The sequence below is a fragment of the Oculina patagonica genome, chromosome 10, assembly GCF_052425735.1.
Source record: "Oculina patagonica isolate OP01 chromosome 10, crgOcupat, whole genome shotgun sequence".
NCBI classification, from domain to species: Eukaryota; Metazoa; Cnidaria; class Anthozoa; order Scleractinia; family Oculinidae; genus Oculina; species Oculina patagonica.
In genome coordinates, this window is record NC_135767.1 from 21,806,956 (window position 1) to 21,827,310 (window position 20,355).

Below are 20,355 nucleotides of genomic sequence, written 5' to 3' on the forward strand. Positions count from 1 at the left end.
TTGATTAAAAAAAGGGAAAAAAAAAAAAAAAAAAAAAAAAAAAAAAAAAAAAATTTTTTTCCCGCCTTTTAGGAAAAGGGGTTATGGTTTATTTTTGTACTTTAAGTTTTTTTTAAATTTATGTAAGTTTCTTTAGTTTTCTGCAAGAAGTCGGTAGTCTTTTTTTTATAAGTTATTAGCTAAGTTTATGTAAGTTATTTTCTGCAACTAATTTAAAATATTTCTAAAATATTTATCAAAATTTTCATATTACAATGACGGAGCTGGCCACCGAAAAAGTAAATATATGTAAAATGTCTGAATTAAAAAATAATAATAAGAAGGATATTTAAAATGTTTTAATCGCTTACCCAGTTGTAAAACTGTCAAGAGGAAAAAAACATGATAATAATCACATACCAGAAACACATAACGGGTTGTGGGTTTCTGCACAATGCTTAATTAATCTGGCTTTTTGCCATTAAATGGATAAGTTTTTTCATTGAATAAAAAGTATTTTGAGAAAATTTGTCTCTCTTTGTTTCACGTGTACGAAGGTTGTTCGCCTTTTATGAGTGTTTTTCATCAGTCGCCAGTACTTAGAAACCTCTTTTTATTTCATTAAGAAGTTGAATATTTTGAAATGTCTTATTTTTCCGAAAGAATTTGCTTACTCATGCGGCTTGATCACATTTGGGTTTATATACCCGTTAAACGAAAACAAAAATAGTACTAGAAATTCTCACCTCGAAAGGAAACGAAGAAATGTAAAAACCTGATTTTTAGCCCCCAGTTTAAAATACGCTAAAATTCGGTCCATGGATCGTGCTCAGATGCGACCTTTATCAACGAGTGAAGTGCTCAGTGCTCGTAGTTCAGTATTGTACCCTTTTCAGAGAAGGGCACGTTTCCTCAGAAAGAGATCAAGTAGCCATTGAGAATTGGCCGAAACACGGTTGACTGCCCAGCCTGCAGGCTGGCCCAAGGGAAAAAACTTTACTGTAGGCTAAGCCTTTCTTTCAAATACGGAAATTCTGTACGTATATCCGCCAATGTACAGCTCTGTCACGTCCGGTGTTTCAACATCATGGCGTTATGCATAGTCATGCAAATGACATGCTCATTCAGCGTGACTTGGCGATTTCAAAACGGCGCGAACCGGCATTCGAATCTGGGCCCACTTATAAATAGATCCCTGAAGAAAAGTCTTAGAAAAGTCGCAGATTCTAGCTCATAAAGAAGCATACAGCTAAAATAATGATGGAGGAGGATATACTCGGAGGAACTGAAGGTAAACTTCTTCAAAAAGCGAAATCCATTTTTTAATTTAAATTTTCGACGCTGCAAAGGTGTCAAAGGTGTATACCGTAGTTGCATTCGTCACGGTCACGAAATGAATGTCTTAGGTATTTGTATTTGAAATCATTTGTTCCAACTTGACGCAAAACTGTGCTAAGACGTTTGCTTAACCCCTGATTATATATTAAGTGATTTGTCAAACTAATCCTTTCGGATCAATCCCGATTAATAAGGTTAAATTTTCCTAAAAACCGAGTGAATAGATCTCGAACGCAAGTTATTTCGGTCTTTTCGACCGAACCGCATCTTTGCAGCTAACGGCCATCTAAGGGTGTGAGTCATTAATTTATCGTTACGTTTGTGAGTAGGGCCCTAAAAGAAAAATTTTAATTGCGCAAGAGCAATTAGTTTATAAGTTTTTTTCCTTTTCCGTGTTTCGGAGAAAACTTCTTGAGTTATGACGTAGTGGCGTGACTCATTATTTTCAAGCAAGACAAAGAAGGCCAAAGAAGCTTCGAGACTTCCTTTCCACTAGTGGCTGGACTGTTTCGTTTAACACAAAAACCATGTTAGCTTGGTGAAAATAACAGAAGTTGATACAGAGTTTTGTATGCAATCTTTCATATACTTGGCGATCAAAGATTCGAAGAAACCTTTCCATGTTGAAATAAAAAGGTCGTTTTCCCGCGCGCGCGAGAATTTGACACATGACGTCATGTCACACTTTTTAATGAGTCACATGTTCTTGAGAAAAGTCTTCGCCGCTCAACTTATCTAGCGAAATTGATCATTTTCAAGCCATTTCAGGTAAGTTTCTTCATCTAAATACTTCTAGCCTATAAAGGAAGCCTAATTTTATGCTATTGACCTTCGGTAAACAGTCAAACCAGCGAAACGGGAAGAGGAATTTGCGCTAAGCACGTGACCAAGGCCAATATCTAAAACGGAATGAATAAAAGTCTGAGGCCGGCTGCGTAATTTTGCATGTTTAGGAAGATGCGATCGAAGTCACGTCCTTACTCTACATCCTCCCCTGTGACAAGGTGTAAACGTTGTTATTTCTAGTAATTTTATTGTTTTTCACCATTGGGTTCGTAGTTTCAAGTCTGAAGAGGGCTCGAACCCCTTCGCCCGAAGCGCCCAACAAAATGGCGCCCATAAAGGACCTGATCGAACAAAATATTAAGGACAACACAGTCATGGTCTTTTCCAAGTCGTACTGTCCATTTTGCAAAAAGGTAAGCTGCTTATTTTGTTTCATGACGGCGACGTTCGAAAGAAAAACATTGTCCAAACTTAATAGGCAGAACTTTGTAATTTCGTTCTTCCCTCTGGCAATCGCCTATGTGCCCACGTTTTGGATTACATAATATTGTCCCGTGCTACTAAAAATTCTCTCCTTTATGTCGATATTCCTGTAGATACTTACTGCTAGTGAAATTTTTTTAATTCGTTTAAACGTCACAGTTGAAAGCAACCGAAGTTTGAACCCAAAATTTGAATATTTACAAGTACGTGACAACAAAAGCTTGAGCTTGATTTTGCCAGAAATTGTGTATGCTGGCCTCTCAAGCTTTATTATAATTTTCTGGCAAATATTTTCGCAGAAGTCGACTAGCTAAAGCCCTGAAAATTGGCAAAATCGACCTTAAGTTTAATTTACTTATATTTATATCTGCAAAGCTAAGTTCAGCTTTTAATTAAAGCTTATGGGACATATAAAAGCTGTTTTCTGTTATTTTCTTTGTTGTGTTTCACACCTTATATTGCGTCTTATTCATCTCATTTGTGAATTGAACAACAATAAATATTCGCATCTGGGCTTAACCTAATTGTTTTCTTTGAGTTTCTTATTTAAAACTTTCAATATCTGAACTATACCAAGATATTTGACCGTATCTGAATGATTTGTAATTTGCATATATGCATTGAAAATATTAAATATAAAATGATTCATGGGTTGATATGAAAGTTAAGATTCATTTGTAAATAAAAAATTGTTGAAGTGCACTGTTATATTAAAAAAAAGAAAACAACTGACTATGATTCTAGATATTTAAACATACTTCCAAGGAAAGCTCAACAATGATAACCTTTACTTTGGGTTTACTGACGGCCTGTCAAAGTTGTAAATTTCATAGCTACACACTTTTATTAAGAAAGGTATCTGTTTACAAACCTTTTTTTGTCATTCAAATTTTCCCATCCAATAATAAAAGCAAAAGAACTCTTTGTTTTGAACACTATAACCATAAGATCTTGGTGACACTTTTTATATTCATAACCCTGACATCACCAATATATCTTTCAGTAGTTCACTATTCTAACCATCACATTATGGAAATAATATAAATAGAAAAAGTAAAGATAAACTCAGTAGTTAGTAGTTTTCGATTGATGTTACCTTTAAAACTACTGCAGTACTAAGTTTTACACACTCCTATAATCTTACTGTTGTATTTTTGGATAGTGATTAATAAGCTAGATAGTGATTATTTAGCTAGATGGTTTTTGTTTGTTTTTTTTTTTTCTTTTTTTTTTTTTTTTTTTTTTAACCATTTTAAAATAGTCTGATGTAATACTTTTATACCTTTGTTTTGATGTAAATACTTTTGTAAATACTAAACTTTTAATCATGGAGCACCTGTAAACTAGCTAACAGCTAAGTGTGTACTTTTTTCCACGTTAAATAAAGTATGTATGTATGTATGTATGTAAGGTGTAAATTTTTGTAAAGCAAATTACAGATTGAAATAATTGCATAGTACAATAGATATTTTTAATGCTAAAGCCGTTCTTAAGAGAAGGTTTTCAGTGGGGATAAGCATTTTTTTACTATTTTAAGGATATCCTGGCTTTTTTTATGTCTGTATATAAATTAAACATATGTCTACAGTCGAACCCTGTTATTTTGAACCATCAAGGGAGACCAAAACTAGTTTGAAATAGCGGGAGTTCGAAATGGCTGATAGGGCAAATTCAAGGGATATGGGTTTTAGTTAGAAATAACAGTGAACTCGAAATAACCGAATAGCGGGATCACTGTATTCCTTGAGAAAAAAGTGGGAGATATAAACAGTATCTGCATGTTGCGACAATTAATCAGTTATTGTGCAATATAGCACAGAGTTTTCCAGAATGTTGGTGAGAATAATTTGGAATAAAATTATTTCTGCAGTGATATTTCAAAATAAATAAAAACTAGATAGTGATTTGTCTTAGGTAGTGGATAGCAATTTATTTTATCCATATATTAAATTTTCATTAAAAGCTGGGAACCAGGGTCTCACCAACTAACCATTTGGTCACCATGCTTTCTGGTGGCCTGATGGATAGCGCATTGGACTCCGGATCGAGCGGTCCGGGTTCAAGCCCTGGCGGGGGTCTGATTGTGTTTTGTTCTTGGAGCAAAACACTTTACTCTCATAGTGCCTCTCTCCACCCCTGGTGTATAAATGGGTACCAGCAAATTTAGTGCTGGGGGTAAACCAGCAATGGACTAGTATCCCATCCTGGGGGAGTTGAAATACTCCTAGTCGCTTCATGCTACAGAAATTAGGATAAGCTCCGGCCTTATGGGCCACTAGGCTCATATACAGACTCTTCCATTTGTCCAAGCACTTTTAGTTATATTATGTCAAAGTTTTTAGTACATCTGGTGTTTTCTGTCAGGTAATACTATATTTTTTTATCTGGGTTCTTTTAATAATGGTTACAATAATAATTTATAATAATCCTTCCATGACAGGTAAAAGAACTTTTCAAGTCAATAAACGTCACATTTACAGCTATGGAATTGGATTTACTAGGTAATCACACAATTTAACTTTATTTTTGATGAGATGAGATGTGTAGTAAATTATCACCTTGCTGAAATAATGAAAATTAATCCTTTAGGGAGCACTGCACATGTAATCATGTTTTATTAGCAAAATTAATAAAAAACTGTGTAGCAGTTGTATTTTGTACCCATAGAGACTGGGCTCAAACGGGGCCTTGCAGAAGCCAATGTCACATGAGATCTTGTAGCTTTAGTTCATCGCCATAAATTATGCTCAGCGTACTTTCTCCTGCAGGGTAGCTATGAAAACACTGAACCCCCGGGGGCACTTCCTATAAATGGGCTAATGGGGATGTGCCGCTGGATGGGGTCGCATTCACGACTGGACTGACTATGATGGGGTCGCCTTTCAAGCATTTTTTATAGGGTGACTAGAATGGGGCACACTTTTCTGGGATTTTGACAGTAAGAAAATTTTGGCAATTGTGATTTATAAACGGAAAGATAGCCGAAAAAAATGTTACCGCACTTTTTTGCTGTTGTTTAATATTTGGCAAACGGCTCCCAGAAAGTGACTAAGTTGGGGTTGTGAAAATTACATTTACCCAAAAGTGACTAAGATGGGGTCTATAATTGGCCATAGAATATGACTATAATGGGGAGGGGCTGAGAGGCCAGCGGCACATACCCAACAAAAATTGACCCAAGTACCCCCCCCCCCCCAGGACTGAACCTAGCCACATGCCTGCCCCTGTTGTGTTTTTAAAAGCGCAACCGGGGCAACAGGATCCAGGAAGACTGGCTCGGGAACAGTTGTGGCGAGCACGTATAACGGAAGCCTGAAACTGAGAATAACATCTTGACTCCAGAGCACTTCTCTTTGCGCATGACCGACGGCGAGAGAGCCTGGGAAACTCCACGCAAGCAAGCCAAAATCTGCTACGATGATCTATGCGCACGCTCCACATTTATTCACCAGAGACTAGACTCTGCGTTTTATGCAAATTTAGATTGTGTCACGTTATATTGTATTCAGTGCTGGTTTTGGGCGATTGTCTGTTGTTAAACATCGTTATACATTAAATATGCTTATTTAAGTAAGGAAGAATTGCTCCGAGATTGTTGATATCGTCTCCAAACAGAAATACATCCGAAAACAACACATATTACGATTGCGTGCACAATCTTTGATTTGTATAAAGCACAAACATTCAATTCCCCAAGGGCCAGGACAACCATTCCGACGCACGTTTAAATTTTGGCAGGTTACAGATTGACCAATCAGAGGTGTTTTCATTGTTTCAATGGACTTCAAATGAGAATAGGTTCTGTTCCCGGGTTGCCCAGAGCTCTTCTCGCCGTCAGTCATGCGCAAAAGAGAAGTGCTCTGGGGTCGAGAACGAGGAAATAAACAAAGAAAATATGGAAGACCACCATTTGATCAGATCAGATCAATCAGATTTGTGGAATTCCAGGATATATAACATGGCTGAGTTTCACTAACTTTAATTACAAGTAATGCTCATCTCTTTTTTTTTTGTCAATTCATATCTAATTCTCCTGCTTGTTTCTCAGACAATGGTGCAGCAATACAGGAAAAACTGACAGAATTCTCTGGACAAAGGACAGTTCCAAATGTCTACATTCGTGGAAAACACGTCGGAGGAGCTGATGCCACAATCAAGCTCCATGAACAAGGGAAGTTGATGGAGTTAATTGTGCCACCTTCCGAGAACTACACTTATGATCTTATTGTGGTTGGCGGAGGATCTGGAGGGCTTGCTTGTTCCAAGGTACTTTTGTGTGGCTGTGTAGCCATGGTGATTTAACTTCACCTGCTTGATCTGTTTGCTAGCAACTTGGCGAATTGCAACGAACTGAATATTCACTGAATCATCCATTTTCCCTAGAGATTTTGCAGTTGTTTTGAACGGTCTCCACCTCTGCAACAAATTTCAATTTGAAGCTTTAGTTGTGATTTAACGAATATGTTGATTCACTGCACATGGATTGTTTTATACAGTAGTTTGAAGGAAAAATTGGGTCTCAGCTAACAGCCGAGGGTTTTTGGTTTAGTTTTTTGTCAGAGTCTGACTGGTTCTAAAAACTAAAAGTTTAGGGTCTGAATAAATACGGAATGTAGTCTTATTTTTAGGGAAGTCGGTGATTAGCCCCCAGCCCAACCCCCAACCTTGAGGTCCACAGGGAATCACACTTTTTCTGGCCTCTACCCTTTGACCTGTTTGACATGGGTGACCCTACCAGGAGTAAAACTTGGACTCCAGTCGACATACATCTAGCTCAAGGGGTCACTAAGACACAGAAACTATCCCACCACGATAAGATGGTTACCCCCTGGTATAGGGGGATTAATGTTGTTTCTGCAATCTTTAGACTTACTCAATAAGTCCAGGTAAACTATATAAAAAATTACTATTACAACCCCCAAGGTAATACCATTGTAGTTGCTATGGCAACTATAATTTTGGAGCTGGCAACTAAGATTGGAACCGAAGCCTGGGGACTAAAATTGAGAAGAATTAGGATTACAAGCATGAGCTTAATTTAGGGACTAAAACTTTTCATTGGGGACCAAACTTGAGCAGTCGGTGGCCAAATGGCCACTAAGGATTAAAAAATAAAATTGGAGGGTTGTATTAATAAACAGAAAGTTACATGTGGGCCTATGCAATCTCCAAATATTGAAATTTTTATTAGACATAAATTAAAATTAATTTAAGTTGCATACTTTTTGTTATTATTTTTAAAGGAAGCAGCAAACCTTGGAAGAAAAGTAGCAGTACTGGATTTTGTAAAACCATCTCCCATTGGAACAACATGGGGTTAGTTGTGTATTTTTAATACTTCTACACCTTAAATTGAGTAAAAGGAAAAGCCTCCTGTCAAAATTAAACCGAGTGGCTTATCAGGCCAGGACTTCTCCCTGATTTCTGTCGCATTAAGCGGCAGGAGTATTTCTACTCCCCTCCCCCCTCCCCTCGATGGAATGCTAGTCCATTGCAGGGTTTCCCCCCTGGAGCAGTAAATTTGCTGGTACCTATTTATACACCTGGGTGGAGAGAAGCACTAAGAGATTGAAGTAAGTGTCTTGCCTGAGAACATCACACAATGACGCCGCCAGGGCTCGAGTGGACTGCTCGATCCAGAGTCTGGTGTACTAACCATTAGGCCACCGTGCCTCCTATTCACCTCAAACTGTGCAAAGTCTCTTAGCAAAGTCCCAGTTACATACAAACACTTTTAATCATTTCTTACTCCTAATAGAGGACACCCTTCGTAAGTTGACACTTGTTTTTGGTCCCAGGGTTGTATGGTCATGGAATGTGCGACTGTATCATTCTATTGTACCCCTGACAGAATTTTTGGTGCTTAACGATCCTGTTTTTAATCTGTCTCAGGTCTTGGAGGAACCTGTGTAAATGTTGGTTGCATTCCAAAGAAACTGATGCATCAAGCTTCAATATTAGGTATGCTACGAAGCATAATATTATTATTGCTTCACGCCCAAACAGAGTCAATAATAATTATGTGTGATTCATGAGGGATGAAATAATATCAAACAAAAGAGAGAGTGTATCGATCATGGCATTTCCAAACATGGAGAAGAGAATTGAAAATGCGATGCTCAATGGACAATTTTTGACAAACATTGAGGTGTTTGGAAATGTGATGATTGAAACACTCTCTTGACTACAGGTTTGATACATCTTTCCAATTGAAACTGAGACTAAGGAGTACCGTAAACACCCGCAAATAAGCTGCACCTTTTTTCCAAAAATCTTCACTCGAAATTGAGGTTGGGGCTTATCTGCGGGAACATTTGGAAAAGGTGCCACAAGTTTTCGTGAATTGACACTTTTATGGAAACGTAAATTAATATTACATAAAACTACAAGGGGGTACTGGCTATTGCTTTTGCAAGTTTGACAGCTCCTAAAAGCTGTTTGCAGTGTCAACGATGGCCTATATTTTCAGCAGAATAAATATTGATACATCATGAGCGAGAATTACCACGAGCATTCGCGTGATAGATGGCCTTCTGTTTCTTCCCCATTAAGCAGTTTTATGGCAAATGATTACGAAACTCTCTTGATGCAACAAGTTTATCTCCAACGGATGACTCCCAAATCTTTTTTATCGATACAATAGCAACGAAACCTGAATGTCTCCATCTTGTTTTGCTTGTTTGTTCTCGCCCAGTCCTATTTTTACGTCCGATCGAATGCTTCGTTGCTAAATGAGTTTGAGAAGTCACTGACACTGTCAGAAGTAATAAGAAGTGTCAAGTACAAACTGCCAAACTCCTTGATCTGGTCTCAACAAACAGGACAAAACCTACAGTGTACTCACTGTTACAAAAAGCTTGTTTTTTTAATTTATTTTTATTTATTTTTTTATTTTCTCCAAGGGCATGACCTGCAAGATGCTAGGATGTATGGATGGGATTTTGATACAAAAGGTAAATGCTGTTTTATTTTTACAATGATTTTTTTTTGTTTTGTCCTTTCACTCCACTGCTTGATTTTTTTGTGATAATTTTATGAGCTCTAATACACTCAGAAAACCATAGCCAGTACTCTTTGTAATTAAAAATAACTTGTGTTTTTACAACTTTATTTCCAGTGGAACACAACTGGGCAACAATGAGAGAAAATGTCCAGGTAGGTCTTTATGCTTAAATTTAGGATTTAACAGTGATACATGTAGCAGGAAGATGAGGTGTCCTAATGGTTTATAGTTTACTGAACTCCGGATCAAGCGCTCTGGGTTCGAGCCCTGACCAGGGTCATTGTGTTGTGTTCTTGGGCGAGACACTTTACTCTTACAGTGCCTCTCTCCACCCAGGTGTATAAATGGGTACCAGAGAAAAGATGCTGGGGTTAATCCATTTATTTAATACTCCAATTCACTTAATGTCACTGAAACTCGGATAAACTGCAGCAGTATGGGCCACTTTTCTTAGTGCAGACCTTACCTACCTTTTACATGTAGCAACAATTGAGCGCGCACTCAATTTTTTTAAGCCAGGTTGAACACTCTCTTTTGCAAGATGTTCCCTAGAGAGTGTATTTGTTTCCTACACCTATTGCTTTGCTAAGTCAAACTATTCTGACTTTATAATTTTGTGTGATTTGCTACAAGTGCATGTGCAACTGACTTTCAGATACTTTTTTGGTCGTTTTAGAATCACATTGGATCACTAAACTGGGGATACAGAGTTGAACTACGAGATAAAAAGATTACATACAAAAATGCAACAGGACAACTTGTGGATGCACATACAATTAAGGTAAGATTTTTACCTGGCACCTTGGACAGACATCTGTTTCATTTTTGGCATTTAAATGCTGTGATTGGTTGGTTCAAGTCAATAAACATCTCAGATTTATATATGGTTAAAGGGGTTGTGTCACTGCTCATTTAGCATTATAGCACAATAAAAGGTATGGAAATGTGCTATATAAATGCCACATCATCATCATCATTATCATCATCATCATTCTGGTGATGTTTTCCATGACTAATTCTCAGTGTGGGCCATAGAAAGTCATGGAAAATGATGTTGATCAAAAAGTACAAAATTAGCCTTTTTTGTGGGAAAAATGGTAAAAAAATTCCTGAAATGAAGACAATATCCAAGAAAGTGGTAAAATTTAGGTCATGGAATATTAAGAGAAGTCATCATTTGGAAAAGGTCATGGAAAGCCATGGAATTTCAAAAGCTCAAAAGAATATGAACCCTGTGTTAATAATCTATCAAGATAGGATTTTCATAACATTGCTTCTCTCATTCGTTACACTGTTGTAACAGTCTTTTTTGATGATCAATAGACTGTCGACAAGAGAGGAAAGGAATCAGAGATGACGGCACAGCATATTGTTCTTGCAACTGGATTACGGCCTCGGTACCCTGATATCCCAGGAGCAAAGGAATACGGCATCACTAGGTAATACAGTCTTACAGTAACTTTTGTCAACTATGGAATAAACACTCCAAAGACGTTAAATCATGTACAGTCAACACTCTCTTATTGGACACCTTTTTAAGAATGACACCTGGTGTTGGTCCCATCCCTGCCATTTTTCAGTCATTTCACATTATTGTAACTAAACTCCCTATAAGACGGACACCTTTCTAAAATGGACAGTTGGAGCTGGTCCCAAGGGTGTCCGTTTTAGCAAGTTTACTGTATAGCACTCACTATTTTCAAGGCACACATCCAATTAATTCATTGATTCGTTCATTAATTTGTTTTCTTTTTGTTGTTGTTTACAGTGATGACCTGTTCTCGTTAGAACACAGTCCAGGCAAAACTGTAATAGTGGGAGCATCATATGTATCACTAGAATGTGCAGGATTTCTGCACGGAGTCAACCTTGATGTTACTGTTCTGGTGCGATCAATTCTTTTAAGAGGGTTTGACCAGGTAAAGACCATCAAAATTATGTTTTGTAAATAAATAAATAAATAAATACATGTAAATAAATGAATAAATAAATAATGGGAATTTGCAGTGGCATTTCCACAGGGCAGTTTCTTCATGTGCTGTTTACTTGTCGAATTGGAATTTAAATGTGTTGGTTTGTATGGAGGGATGAAAACTTGAGAACCCAGAGAAAAACCTTCAGAGCAAGGACAAGAACCAACAACAAACTCAACCTCAACCCACGCATGATGTTGAGTCCAGGAATCAAACCCGGGCCACATTGGTGAGTGGCGAGTGCTCTCACCACTGCACCACAGTAATGATCTGTCTTAGAAGCGTTTTTATGCCTTCACAAAAATATGTTCTAATCAATAGAGTAGCATATTAAATAATCCTATGCAGCCAATAATTTTTTACAAACTTTCTTCATTTTCCTTTTTCAGCAAATGGCAGAGATAATCGGTAATGATATGATAAGCCGCGGAATTAAAATTAAAAGACCAGCAATTCCCACAAAGGTATGTGATGCAAGTGTCTGTTGGATGTTGTTATTTTCTTGTTTGGTGGAAATTCTGTTACAATCTAATCAATCTTACCTGCAGCCATTCTTCTATTTTAATATTGTAATGTAATGCCCAAGTTTTTATGTGCTGCATTTAATCCATCTCCAATCTGTAATAAAATTGAAAATAAGGACCACAATGTTACCCTTTTGAAGCCAGTGTCTGTTGCTCTTGTCCCCTTGTTTGTGTGACTCAAGCATGGTCTATCATCATCATTGAACGAAATCTGCACTTAAAAGCAGGGGATCTGCAACGATTAGCAAAGCAAATGATCCGCAAAGATCAGCAAGTTAAGTGACCCATAAACGATGCAGGTCACAAGGCACACAGCAAGCTCCTAAGATCCCCCCTGCAGGTCACATACACTAAAGGGGGAGACCATTAACTGCATTGGCTCGAGATTAACTTTGCCTATATTGCATTTGGCCACATTTAATTTTTTTGGGGAACCCAGGGAAATGTTAGTTAGTGTCTATTCTAACATCAAAAGGCTACAGTTTTCTAGCCCTCTGCACACATTGCATGTCTATGCCAGCCAGTAATCAGTGATTAATATAAACTGTCATTATGTTGCTCATATTTCTTAGGTTGAACTTATAGAAGAAGGAACTCCAAGAAAGCTCAGAGTTCATTACAAGATGCTGGAGACTGGAGAGGAAACATCTATAGACTGCAACAGTGTATGTCTTTTTTTCTCTTGTTTTTGTGAAAAAAGAAAGAAAGAAATCTGTGTATCCACTAGAAAAATTTTCCCACACTGGTATTAAAATAATGTGCTTACCCCATTGTTATGGGGTGGAGTGGATTGTTACAGGGTGTGGTCCTACTGTACAGTTTTGAAGAGAGGCCCCCTTACCTACCTACCTACCTACCTACCTTCCTCCCTAACTACCTACCTACCTACCTACCTACCTTCAGGACTACCTTCCTACCTTCCTACCTCCTTACCTACCTACCTACCTACCTACCTACCTACCTACCTACCTACCTGCCTGCCTGCCTGTCTGCATTTTGTTTTTATCAGTATTGCTGTTTTCATAACACACGACTTAATTGCACTAACTAATTAAAACCTATTTGTGACCCTATTTGGGAAAAGCAGGCTTAACGAAAATAGCGTTGTGCCGTTTTTCCGTTGGAAATGCATTTTCATCGCGTTGCAAATGCATTTTCAACGCGTTGAAAATGCGTTGAAGAACATTTTCAATGCATTGAAAACGCGTTGAAGAACACTTTCAATGCATTGAATATGCGTTGAAGAAAAGCGTTTTGAAATGTTTCTCAGCTAAAACGAAATGCGTTGCAAAATCAATTTAATGTATTTTCAAAATATTTTTAACGTGTTTTGAAACATTCGAAAACGAAATCACCGAGCATTCACGGGACTATTCCCGAGGGACTGTTGTGCCAGTTTTCGAAATTCTCTACAGCGTATTATAAAGCCACTCGCATCATTAATTTCGCTTTAAATTTGGAGAAGAAACTCATCAAAATACACGGACTATTCCTGTAATTTTGCGAAACGCTATAAATGTATAATAAACTTCGAAGCGGCGTCGAATGAAATCATGCTGCATGTCTGAGTTTCAAATGACATTCGATCTCTTCCATAATCGCATGCACGCAACAAGTTCTGAAGATAAATATATTTTATTCGGCGACCACAACTCTCAGTTACTGGTGCCGATTAAACCCGTCTGATGTTAAGTTATCAATAAAAGCTTCGCTTCGCTGGCCGTTGCAATAAAACAGCATAAAAATAAAAGGCGCAAACTTTAATTTTTTTAGCGACGGGTAAACAGTCATGCGGCGCTACATTGAATTGTCTGCTGTGTCTGCTTCGTATAAACAAGAGAGGATAAAATTATTTTTCAGATTTTTCTAAGCCACTTGCATCATTAATTTCGCTTTGAATTTCGAGAAGAAACTCATCAAATACACGGACTATTCCTGTAATTTTGCAAAACGCTATAAATGCAAAATAAACTTTGAAGTGGCGTCGAATGAAATCATGCTGCATGTCTGAGTTTCAAATGACATTCGACCGCGTGCACGCAACAAGTTCTGAAGATAAATATATTTTATTTCGCGACCACAACTCTCCATTACTGGTGCCGATTAAACCCGTCTGCTGTTAAGTTATCAATAAAAGATTCGCTTCGCTGGCCGTTGCAATAAAACAGCATAAAAATAAAAGGCGCAAACTTTACTTTTTTTAGCGACGGGTAAACAGTCATGCGGCGCTACATTGTCTGCCGTGTCTGCCTCGTATAAATTCTTTTTTAGATTTTTCTGAAAAGATTTGTAAGCCGTTCAGTTTCATCCAGTTTACAAACGCAGAAAACTTTAAACAGAAGACTTTATGTCTCATAAAAATCTCTTCAATGCCTTTGCCGAGTAAAAATGTTACACTTTATCAAATTAATTAGTGCAGGGATAAACATTGTTGGGACGGTTCATCCAACAAGTCACGCACGGCGCAGTATGAGTTCGGGAGCGAAACATAATTATTATTTTCGTGGTCTTGGCTCTTTATGCTTGCAGTTCTTAAAAAAAAAACTTTTTATATTCTCTTAGTTAAATAAAATCAAATTCTCTCTGATGCCGAATTTTGACGTCTTTATTGAAACAGAGCGAAATATTTTCCAGGATTTCAACCTTTTGCGAAACATTCCCATTTTAACGTTGGAAAAAGCAGCCAACGCGTCAAGAAACATCTTTTATTCGTTACTAAATTTTTTCGAACATTTCCAACGTTTTCACAACGGACTGAATAACATTGTGAATGCGTTGAGAATCATTTCCAATGCGTTGTAAATGCATTATCAACGCGTTGTAAATGCATTATCAAAGCATTGTAAATGCATTGATAATTCGTTACAACGCTATTTTCGTTAAGCCCGGTTTTCCCAAATAGGGTCACATTTGCTTTTACCAACAGGTGATGTTTGCAATTGGTAGAGACCCTTGCACTCAAGGAATTGGTCTGGAGAATGTTGGAGTCAAACTCAATGCCAAGTAAGTGTTTGGTGTCAAAATGCAGATTCTCGTTGGTGTGCAATTTCTGCTGTAACTACTAGGGTCTCATCCACAGACTTAAAACTAGAACCACCTTGTACAGCACGATGAACAGTACCACATGAAAGTACTTTCATGTGAATGGTCACACACTAGAGTTTTATCCACAGACTGAAAATTTAGAATCACCATGTACATGTATAGCATGATAAACAGTAGTACCACAGGAAAGTACAACTCAATAGCTTTCATTTAAATAGTCACATACAAGGGTTTATCCACAGGCTTAAAATTAGAACCACCGTGCACAGCACAATCATTAGTCCCACATGAAAGTACTGTTCAATGGCTTTCATTTACATGGCTACACTCTTGACTATGGTTTCATTGTCAATGTAACTGACATCCTGTAAGTGTGCTCTTAGAGGCATAAGGCTTGCTTTACTCACTGATTTTTTTTCTTTTTTCGCTCTATACTCGACTAACCATTAGAAGGGAAGCCACAAGCCAGGCTACCCACACTGCCGGAGCTTATCCCGGTTTCCGTACCATTAAGCAGCTAGGAAAATTTCTACTCCCCCCTGAATGGGATGCTAGTCCATTGCAGGGTTCCCCCCCCCCCAGCATTATGTCGCCGGTACCCACTTATACTGGGTGGAGAGAGGCACTATGAGAGTAAAGTGTCTTGCCCAAGAACACAACACAAAGTGCCCCGGCCGGGGCTCGAACTCGGACCGCTCGATCCGGAGACCGGCGCACTAACCATTAGGCCACCGCGCCTCCCATACTAACCATTAGAGGGGACCGTTATTGCAGGCTTTGTTACTAATAATTCTCTTCTTACAGGAATGGAAAAGTGATTGCTGGAGACAATGAGCAATCCAGTGTGCCGAACATTTATGGCATTGGCGATATCCTGGATGGCAAACTTGAACTCACTCCAGTTGCTATCCAGGCTGGAAGATTACTTGCCCAGCGACTCTATGCTGCCAGCAATGAACTGGTAGGTAAAACTGTTGAAGAGCCTTGTTTTCAGGACAATGAGAATAACCTGAGTTTATTTTGTCTTCCAGTGTGACTATGTGAATGTTGCAACAACAGTGTTCACTCCACTAGAGTATGGCTGTATTGGATTGGCTGAAGAGGATGCCATTGCTAAGTTTGGAGAGGAGAATCTTGAAGTGTATCACACTAATTATCAACCTCTTGAATACACAGTAGCAAAGCGAGACATGGCGGGCTGTTATGCCAAGTTGATTTGCAACAAAACTGATAATGTAAGTACTGAAGACCACAACTTCCAAAACAGTTGATTTTTGAGGGGTATTTCTGGGCAAAGAAAGCTAGAAAATCGACGTGTTACAGTAAAATTCTCAGCTTACAGTGAGCATTTCTTGTCCTATATTATCGATACAGTAGACTTTTTGGGGGGAGGAGTGAGGGTGAGCTTATTTTTGATGGGGGTGAAATATTATTGTGGGGGTAGGGGAGGGGGTTATCAAAAAGAATTACCGGTATACGGCAGGGCTGCCACAGGTCAGGAAATGGTCAGGAAAAGTGAAATTCTTGAGGGAAAGTCGGGGAATTTAATTCTGAGTCAGGGAAAATTTACATTTTGTAGAAAAGTCAGGGGAAATTGACACACCTCTAATGTAATGTCATTAAGGGCTGGAAGAAGCATTTCAGTTCAATGTGATCTCAGCTCGATGTTTTTTTGGAAGCAAAGGCTGAAGGCTGCTACCATATCTGACATTTTGTATAAATTTGGACAGGGAAATTATATTTGTACAACGGAAAAGTCTGTGACAGCCATTTACAGAGCAACAACGCGAAACTTGAAAACTGCCTAGTAGAAGTATTATTTTTTATATAAAAAAAACTTAACAATTTTTATCACTGGTGAAACTTAAGTGTCTAAAACTTTGATTTTTTTTTCCAGGAGCGGGTTGTTGGTTTCCACATTGTTGGTCCAAACGCTGGTGAAGTAACGCAAGGTTATGCTGTAGCTATCAAGTTAGGAGCAACCAAGAAAGACTTTGATAGAACTGTAGGAATCCACCCTACTGTATCAGAGGTTAGTACTGTCGATATAGGGCGGTTTTCACTTGACTGTCGAAAGTATTTCTACAATCATTGACAAGAGTCGTTGGCCCGCCCTTCCCCATCCCCCCGTTACAGTGTTGGATAGCACAATGTGCCTGAAATCCTCGTGCAGTGCGTTTAAGTATGTGAGAAAAAGTAGGCAGCAACCGAAGGCATTTTTTTTGGCATGCTACGCAACATTGCAAATGGGGAGAGGGGAAATTACTTGACTTATTCATGTTTCAGGTAAGAAAAACAGCAACTGTGCCAAGGTTTTGTCAATGATTGTATTTTGCTTTGGTTTTGCATTACAACGGCAGTGATTGGCTCAAAAAACTCGCCCCACTTTCGCAGCCAATCAGAAGTAAAACCAACCCTATTATTCGCTCGCACACGTTTTCCCGCGCTTCAAGTGCTTTAAATAAGCGCTGCGTTGTTGTCGAGGGTCGTGGCGCTTATCAGTATTCTTGCTTTGGTGCGGCTCTTATTGGTGGAGGAGGCGGGGAGGGGTACTTTTTTGAGCAGTCACGGTACTCCTTGTCAAAGTATATTCATGTTTCACTTTTTTCTTTGCAGATCTTCACAACGCTCGGAACAACGAAGCGGTCCGGCTCCGACGTTGCCGCAGCCGGTTGCTGAGGTTAGACCCTGCTGTTGCTTCATCTTAGAATTTAAAGAGATTTCAATCATCTCTTGTTCATTCTAAGAGCGACAGCAGGGTTATACCTTTGCTTTGGATGTCCTTAGTACAGTGGCGACACTTCAGTCTGCATACATGACGGTCAAGTTTGTAACCCTACGTGTGGGAAAACTTCACCCGATGATTTGTACTAAAGGACGTTCATTATTTTTATCAGTCAAGTCAAAGAAAGTGTAAAAAATCGACTCCTGTGTGAAAGGAGTATCGAAACTTAGTGTTATGACAAAATTGTACATGGACACTTCTTTTTTCTTCATTTTGTTGCACATGTACATCAGAATTTCATTATTCAGCATTATAAATACACGCGGATGAATATTTATGTTCGTTGGAAAGAAAATTGTTCAAAATGTAAAACAACTTAGAAATTAGTATGATTTTATGAAATGTCAAACAATGTATAGGGCTATAGAAAATTGCACTTCGGCTTTTGTCCTGGAAATAAGTTATTTTGTCCCCAAACTGTACGAGAATTTGTGTGAAAACTCGTTTTTGAAAGCTTAACGACAACTAAAATATACTCGATGGAATGTTGATTTAGTTGCAGTGAATTAATAAAAAATGATTTTGGTAATAAAATTTGATCGTTTTTTGCCGTCTGCGGATCCTATTTTCCCCAAAAGGTCCGTTTCCCAGTTACCCTTTGCCTCTGTTTCAAAACAAGTGCGAAACTATTCAAATGAAAATGAGATTTGCATGAAAATGGACCTGTAGGTTAAACTCATTTTCATATAAATGGTTTCGCACGTAGACTCGTTTTGAAACAGAGGCAAAGGGGTAACTCGGAAGTGGCGTAATCTCTTTTGCCTTTTTGTGTTGTTTCTCAATTGCCTCGTACTACACGCAAGGGTATACAGGGAGAACTCTTAGGAGAACGCGCAAAGGAGCGCACGGTCTAACTGACGAGCCGAAGCAAGGGGAACCCATAACGAATTGATGGGACAATTTGAGAAAAACCACATGAACATGGGAGATGGCACGGGATTGCAGGACGGGACGCTCGGGAAAACGCGTGGTGCGACAAACGAAACGCACGAGGGAATCCAACGGAAAGTCACGGGAAGTTTCCTCTCGCGTGTTCTGGGGATCCGTGGTGTCTGATTGGTCCTTACTTGCGCGCGAAAATGTACATTGTTTCCTAGTGAGACTTTGAAGTTGTGGTCCTCTTCAATTTCGAAGGACGAGCTATTACTTGCCCGTGAAAGTTATGATAGCCTGCGTTGCATACGAACAAAGCCCCGAGGCTAAAGTTATGACCGAGCGAAAACCACTCAAGATACCCAAGATCCCCAGTGGTTTTACGGGATCCGGGATTTGGCTTTGGGCGTTAGATGAAAAAGAGAGAGATTCAGGATTTAAAATAATTGAATGGGACACGTAAATTGGCGATTTTAGGAGGCGGGATTCGGGAAATGTCACTCGGTAAAAGAACCGAGCCGTTATTTTTTCGTCACCGTACTTTACTGATCTGCTTGTGAATGAAATCAAGTTGTGATTTTCGTGAACGTCACCCGTATTTTTCACGTGCCAGTTAAACAGAAAGAAAGGATACACCCACTGAAATGCCTTTAATCGTTGAGGCAAGGGATTAAATGGTCGGAAAAATTTTAGCCGGGATGGCCGGATCCATTCCGAAAACCCCATTGGGGACCCTCATCCCTGTTGAGCGCCTCCGAGGGACGTCGTCCAAAAATATTCAGATTTCATCGTTCAAAAAGATTGCACACGTGGAATTTAAAATGCCTGGCCCACACCCAACAGTTCGGCTGGGACTAGGCCTTTCTCGATTATGCTAGTAAAACTGGCATTCATGAATGCTACTAGAAATTCTCGAATAAAGCCAAAAAAATGCTAAAATAATGCCTGATTTCTTTAAAAAATGCCACTTGAATTCCAAAGAATGCTTTGTTTTATTTCAAACAAAACGTACAAACTCTTACATTATATGCTCATATCAACAACAGGTGATACTGTAGTGGACTGGAGTGATCGATCACTTCTCATAGATGATGGAACTGGTCTATTTTGCAAGTTCATGGCCGACGCCATCTTCGCTGATCTTGGCTGAGCAAGAGAAAGAGTTACCCGCTGACCACCCATACCTTTTTTCCGTTGGTGTACACACACAAGTAATACAACGCACAAACAGTCGACTCGAAACAGACAGAAAACAATCAAATTAAGTAATCAAAATTGTGAAACTTTAGGATTATTTTTCCTTCTAAGTTCTGAGTGCTGAAATCTGGATCACAGTCATAAAAAATGACAGAAAATGCTAGCAATTCTTTTTCAAGAAAAAACGAAAAAAATGCTCGTTTTCCCAAAAAATGCCGGAAAAAATGCTAGCATAATCGAGAAAGGCCTAGCTGGGACAAAGCCAGCTATGACTCAAGAAAACAAGACTAGCCCTGCAGCTTTTCAGCCCTTCTCGTCTTCTGAGCTACACTCTTTTTTTTTATAAGAATACAGTTTTTCCGACCCAGG

General features: G+C 38.7%; 1 protein-coding gene across 2 annotated transcripts; it reads left to right on the top strand.

Moving 5' to 3' along the window:
- Positions 1–1,152: 1,152 nt before the first annotated feature.
- LOC144628890 (thioredoxin reductase 1, cytoplasmic-like) lies at positions 1,153–18,450 on the top strand. 2 transcript variants are annotated; one of them, XM_078487001.1, is made up of 18 exons: positions 1,153–1,270; positions 2,377–2,516; positions 5,027–5,087; positions 6,635–6,852; positions 7,830–7,902; positions 8,479–8,547; positions 9,489–9,539; positions 9,704–9,741; positions 10,266–10,370; positions 10,913–11,028; positions 11,358–11,508; positions 11,952–12,026; positions 12,659–12,751; positions 15,013–15,089; positions 15,936–16,092; positions 16,163–16,366; positions 17,029–17,163; positions 17,748–18,450. In XM_078487001.1, exons 1-18 carry the CDS (start codon positions 1,237–1,239, stop codon positions 17,808–17,810), a joined length of 1,860 nt encoding a protein of 619 aa, XP_078343127.1. In that variant the 5' UTR covers positions 1,153–1,236; the 3' UTR covers positions 17,811–18,450. The 2 variants fall into 2 exon arrangements, with proteins under 2 accessions (XP_078343127.1, XP_078343128.1); XM_078487002.1 differs by lacking the exon at positions 1,153–1,270 and adding an exon at positions 1,953–2,085.
- Positions 18,451–20,355: the final 1,905 nt, after the last annotated feature.